The 4498-nt window shown below is 49.6% G+C and overlaps 1 protein-coding gene across 1 annotated transcript; it reads left to right on the plus strand.

Annotated features, from left to right (window-relative positions):
• Positions 1-1068: 1068 nt before the first annotated feature.
• On the plus strand, positions 1069-2751 carry LOC125949000 (uncharacterized). The gene is made up of 2 exons (XM_049675648.1): positions 1069-1160; positions 1936-2751. Exons 1-2 carry the CDS (start codon positions 1075-1077, stop codon positions 2501-2503), a joined length of 654 nt encoding a protein of 217 aa, XP_049531605.1. The 5' UTR covers positions 1069-1074; the 3' UTR covers positions 2504-2751.
• The last annotated feature ends 1747 nt before the right edge of the window (positions 2752-4498 follow it).

A 4498-nucleotide genomic window follows, 5' to 3' on the forward strand; every position in this document is an offset into this window, starting at 1 on the left:
GGTTCAGGGTCGCCCATGAGTAATGGACACAAGGGATCGATCGTATACTTTGGCGCTGAGAAGCTATCAGTAGGAATATGTACCAGCAGCGCGCCTCTGGATGGACACCCTTGGATTCTTCGGGGACACTGCTGTGAGCTTGTGCGCAAACACAAGGTTCGGGACGGACGTGGTGGAGGTTAATGGTAACCGTAATGGGAATTCGATTAAATGGTGGGATTTCGGTTGTTTGTGGTTTTAATTACGATAACAAGGGACATCATTTCTTAGAGGCCATGGCCGGCCGTTTGATTCATTGCGACCGCCAGCCACTCACCAACAACTAAGACATTCCCCGCATCTCGGTTTTCTCTCACAGTTTGAAAAGGGTTTATGGGTAGGAACTCGCTGTACAAACCGGTTGTGATACCAAACGGGTGGCTTAGTTACTGCTGTGCGGGGGGGGGGGGGGGGGGGGTTACCCTGAGGGGGCGTTGTTTATTGGCCCCAGGCTACACCTTCTTATCCTGTCTGCTAATGTGAATTATGGCAAATCTATTTTGAAAAACCGTTTCTTTTCTTTTCAACCGGTTCGTGGTTGAAAGAAGCTGACGGCGAGTTTGCTCGTGGATGCGTATCAGCTTCTGTAGAGACAAATGTGATTTCATTATCATAACTGTCTGCCGCTCATCACCTCGCTCGATCATGGCTGGTTGAAGAGCTGGTATACCAACGTATGCTATGTTACAGGAACGTACGGACATATTGGAATCATCGGAATATGTGGTACCTGTAGTGATAAGGGTGTAGAAAGAGAAGGAAAGAGAAAGAGATAGAGAGAGACAGAGAGAGAGAGAGAGAGAGAGAGAGAGAGCGATAGAACGATATTTGAAACGATAGCGGTAATCGAAACAGTAACAATAGCGATAATGGAGAGACAGAGGGAGAGATAATGATAATCGTAGCAGGAGCGATAGCGATGATCGAGAGAGAGAGGGGCTGATAGCCGATCTTTGAGAGAGGATTTCGCATACGGGAACCGGAGAAGCGGCGTCTCTGATAAACGGGCAGTCTTGTAATAGATGTTATAAGTGGATGTCATACGTGGATGTAATGCGTGTAATGCGTGAAAAAATGGAAAATACAGCGAATTACGACAATGGCGCAAAAGCTCCCGGGAAGTGAGTTTAGTGTAAAAAAAAAAAAGACAAATCAATAAGCGAATAAGGTTTAAAGGGCAAGCGGCTCGGTGCAAGTGACTTAGGAGCTGCGTGGCGTCACTTGATTCTAGGAAAATGGTCTTCCCAGCGCACGACGCGCAGTGCTAGTGCCGATTGTTCAACCTTGAGATACACACTGATGGAAGGGTGTCTTAGGAGTGATATGTGGCTTGGGTGGTCCCGAGACACATCTCCGAGTGGGTGGATTTCACGTGCATTAGCTGAAACAGCCTCTTCAGTTAGACCGCCGATCCGTAGCTGGAACCGCCATCCCGGCTAGATTCCAGGAAGCGCCTCTGGGCGAGTGACGAGCGAGTGACTTACGAGTGGCGCGGCGTCACTAAGTTCTAGGAAAACGTTTTTCCCTGTGCATGACGCTACAGTGCAACGCCGATGGATTAACCTTGAGAGAGACACTGATGGAAGGGTGTCTTAGGAGTGATGTGTAGCTTGGGTGTTTCGCAGGCACATCCCGGAGAGGATGAATTTCACGTGCATTGGCTGGAATAACCTCGTCGGTTAGATTCCTGAGCCTCAGCGTAGCTGGAATTTGCCATTCGGGCTAGATTCCAGGAAGCACCTCCGAGTGGGTAGCTTGCATGTGTATCGGCTGGAATAACCTCGTCGGTTAGATTCCTGAGCCTCAGCGTAGCTGGAATAGCCATTCGGGCTAGATTCCAGGAAGCACCTCCGAGCGGGTAGCTTACTAATATTCATGATGTTCTATTTTTTCTAGAAAAACAAAAACGAAGACTAACAAAAGTTTGCAACAATTACTGAAAAGAGCAGTACAGGATAATAAGAGGCTGAAGAAGAAGTTAAGGAAGAGGAAAACGGACAAAATGCGAATTTCAAGTTCGGCTTTCATCTGCGAGCCGAACACCGATGACCCCCTACAATGCTCTACGATGGAAGAAGCCATTAACCCGCCATTGCCCACGATGACGGCGTCATTGAACTCTTGGGCGGTGGCATCAATGAACGTCCCGCCGTTCACCCCAGACGAAGGCGAGGACGATATTAGTCGCCGATCATTCGAAACTTGGAGGGACCTATTGGAAGCGTCGCTAGCTCTGGTAGGAATTGTCGACGAGGCGGCAAAAATGAACGTCTTCAAGGTGAAGGCTGGTTCAAAGCTGCTAGAAATTTTAGAGGATGCACCAGCGACTTCGCTCGACAGTCAGGTCACTCCATACTCAGGTGCTATGGACCGCCTGAAAGCCTTCTTTGGCTCGCGCGAGTATAGCCTGACACAGCGGCAGAAATTGAGAAGTATGGTCCAGCAGCAGAACGAGCAGGACTAGAAGTACCTCAAACGCGTAATAGCTGCGGCCAAGCTGTGCGACTACGATGGGTAGAAGTTACTGGAGAGCGTCGCTGACGTGATCCAGCAACACGCGGTGCACATCAAAGTGCGAGAGGCAGGTCGTAAAGTGCTACGCAAAGGGGGTTCGCTCTCGGACCTTGTCGACAGAATCCGTGGCTACGAACTCACCCGGAGCAACGAGGAGATTTACGCAAAAGCACACCCCGCAGCACGCGACGTTACAGTGGCAGCCGTTTCTTACGGCCAGCAGAGAGGAAACTGGCCACAGAGGAATAACTTCCGAGGAGATCACCCTAAAGCGGTGCGGACGATGAACAGGCCGTTCGACGCGCAAGGCCGCAAGAGGAATTGGCCAAATTCACACCCAACCGGCCAAAATGGGAAGCTGGATAAACCATGCTGGAGCTGTACAAGCAACAATCACGTGCCCTTCAGATGTTTCGCGCTGTTGTAAAACAAAGTGTGCCACAACTGCGGAATCGTGGGCCACATCGAGAGGGCTTGCATCAAATTCCCTTCCCCTGCTTCATCCAAACGTAGGAGCTCGGACGACGGAGACGCCAGACGCGCCAAGGTGGCAGCCCTAATGAAAGAGGAAACTGAGGATGCGGTAGCCGTAAGTGAACCGAACAGATGAATTTCGATGGCGTGGACGCACGTACACATTCGATTGCTGTTATGAATTTTTTTTATGGTAACGAATTCGGAAATGGAATAAACTTCTTGTCAGTAGTTAATTCCAGTAGGAATGTAAACCTATATTTCGTTACTCGAGCAGACAAGGGGTTGATGTACGTACTAGTCGTTTGACTAACCAAATTGTATGATTGATATTTATTTTAGGTTATTGCGGAGGTATCAGGGACAAAAAACACTTGGAGTTGACTGGCAACGAAGGAACTGTCCTTGGCCACATCAACAATGTACCGATACTTTCTAAAATTCTACGTCATCCGTGAAGCCAAGCCCCTTCTAAGCAGAGATACGGCGCTACGGTATAGCGTCTTGCAGCTCGGATTGGAGGTGGAAATACGGGCCACATCAATTTCCAACGAATTTCCCAAATTCAACATGCCGCCAATTGTGATAGAATATCACAAAGAAATGCCGCCGTCGCGCAATATCTATACCAACATCCCCTTGCCGTTTCGTAAGGAAGCACAACGGAGACTGGAGGAGCAGTTAGCATCAGGCATAATAGAGAGAGTGACGGACCAGATGGACAGATCCTTTTGCTCCTCGTTGTTGGTGGTCCCTAAGGGCAAGGACGACATTCGCCTGGTGGTGGACCTACGAGGACCTAATAGGTGCATCATAAGAACACCATTCAGGATGCCCACGATCGACTTATCTAGCGCATTCTTTCATGTGGTAATAGTGGAGGAATCGCGTCATTTGACTAATTTCTTCGCCGGAGACGCGACATACCGCTTCATGCGGTTACCATTTGGCCTCTGCAATGCACCGGACATCTTTCAGGAGGCAATGCAGACCGTAGTTTTAGCAGGATGCCGAGGACAGAAATGCTACTTGGACGATATCCTAATTCACGGCAAAAATAAGAGAGAGCACGACGAATATCTCAACGCGGTGCTGGCGCGCCTGCAGGAGCATAATGTACGGATCAATAACGACAAATGCGTGTTCGGTCAGCAAAAAGTTATATTCGTAGGATTCTCATTGACCAACGAAGGCTTACAAGTTTTCCCGTGAGGAGTATACGGTTCTGAGTCGCCACGGACCAAAGGTGGTTGTCCGCAACGACCATGGCCTACAATTCACGCGTAGCGCAAGAGACGTCAAGAGGGCACCGAGATCAGTGGTGGCATGCGACGGCGAGAATCTTCCGGTGTCACCGTCGTCCGTAGAAGCCGGAGGCGCTCCACACGCACCGCCTAGTTCGGAGGACGCAGGTGTTGAAAGATCGAGGCGAATCGTCAAGAAACCAGAAAGGCTGAAAGATATGGTTCTT

This window comes from Anopheles darlingi, chromosome X (assembly GCF_943734745.1).
Source record: "Anopheles darlingi chromosome X, idAnoDarlMG_H_01, whole genome shotgun sequence".
NCBI classification, from domain to species: domain Eukaryota; kingdom Metazoa; phylum Arthropoda; class Insecta; order Diptera; family Culicidae; genus Anopheles; species Anopheles darlingi.

Excerpts from the sequence above, each read along its gene's own strand:
- LOC125949000 (XM_049675648.1), top strand. The coding sequence starts at position 1,075 with ATGTCATACGTGGATGTAATGCGTGTAATGCGTGAAAAAATGGAAAAT. Across the intron at positions 1,161-1,935 it reads GGCGCAAAAGCTCCCGGGAA|AAAAACAAAAACGAAGACTA; the intron begins GTGAGTTTAGTG and ends TATTTTTTCTAG.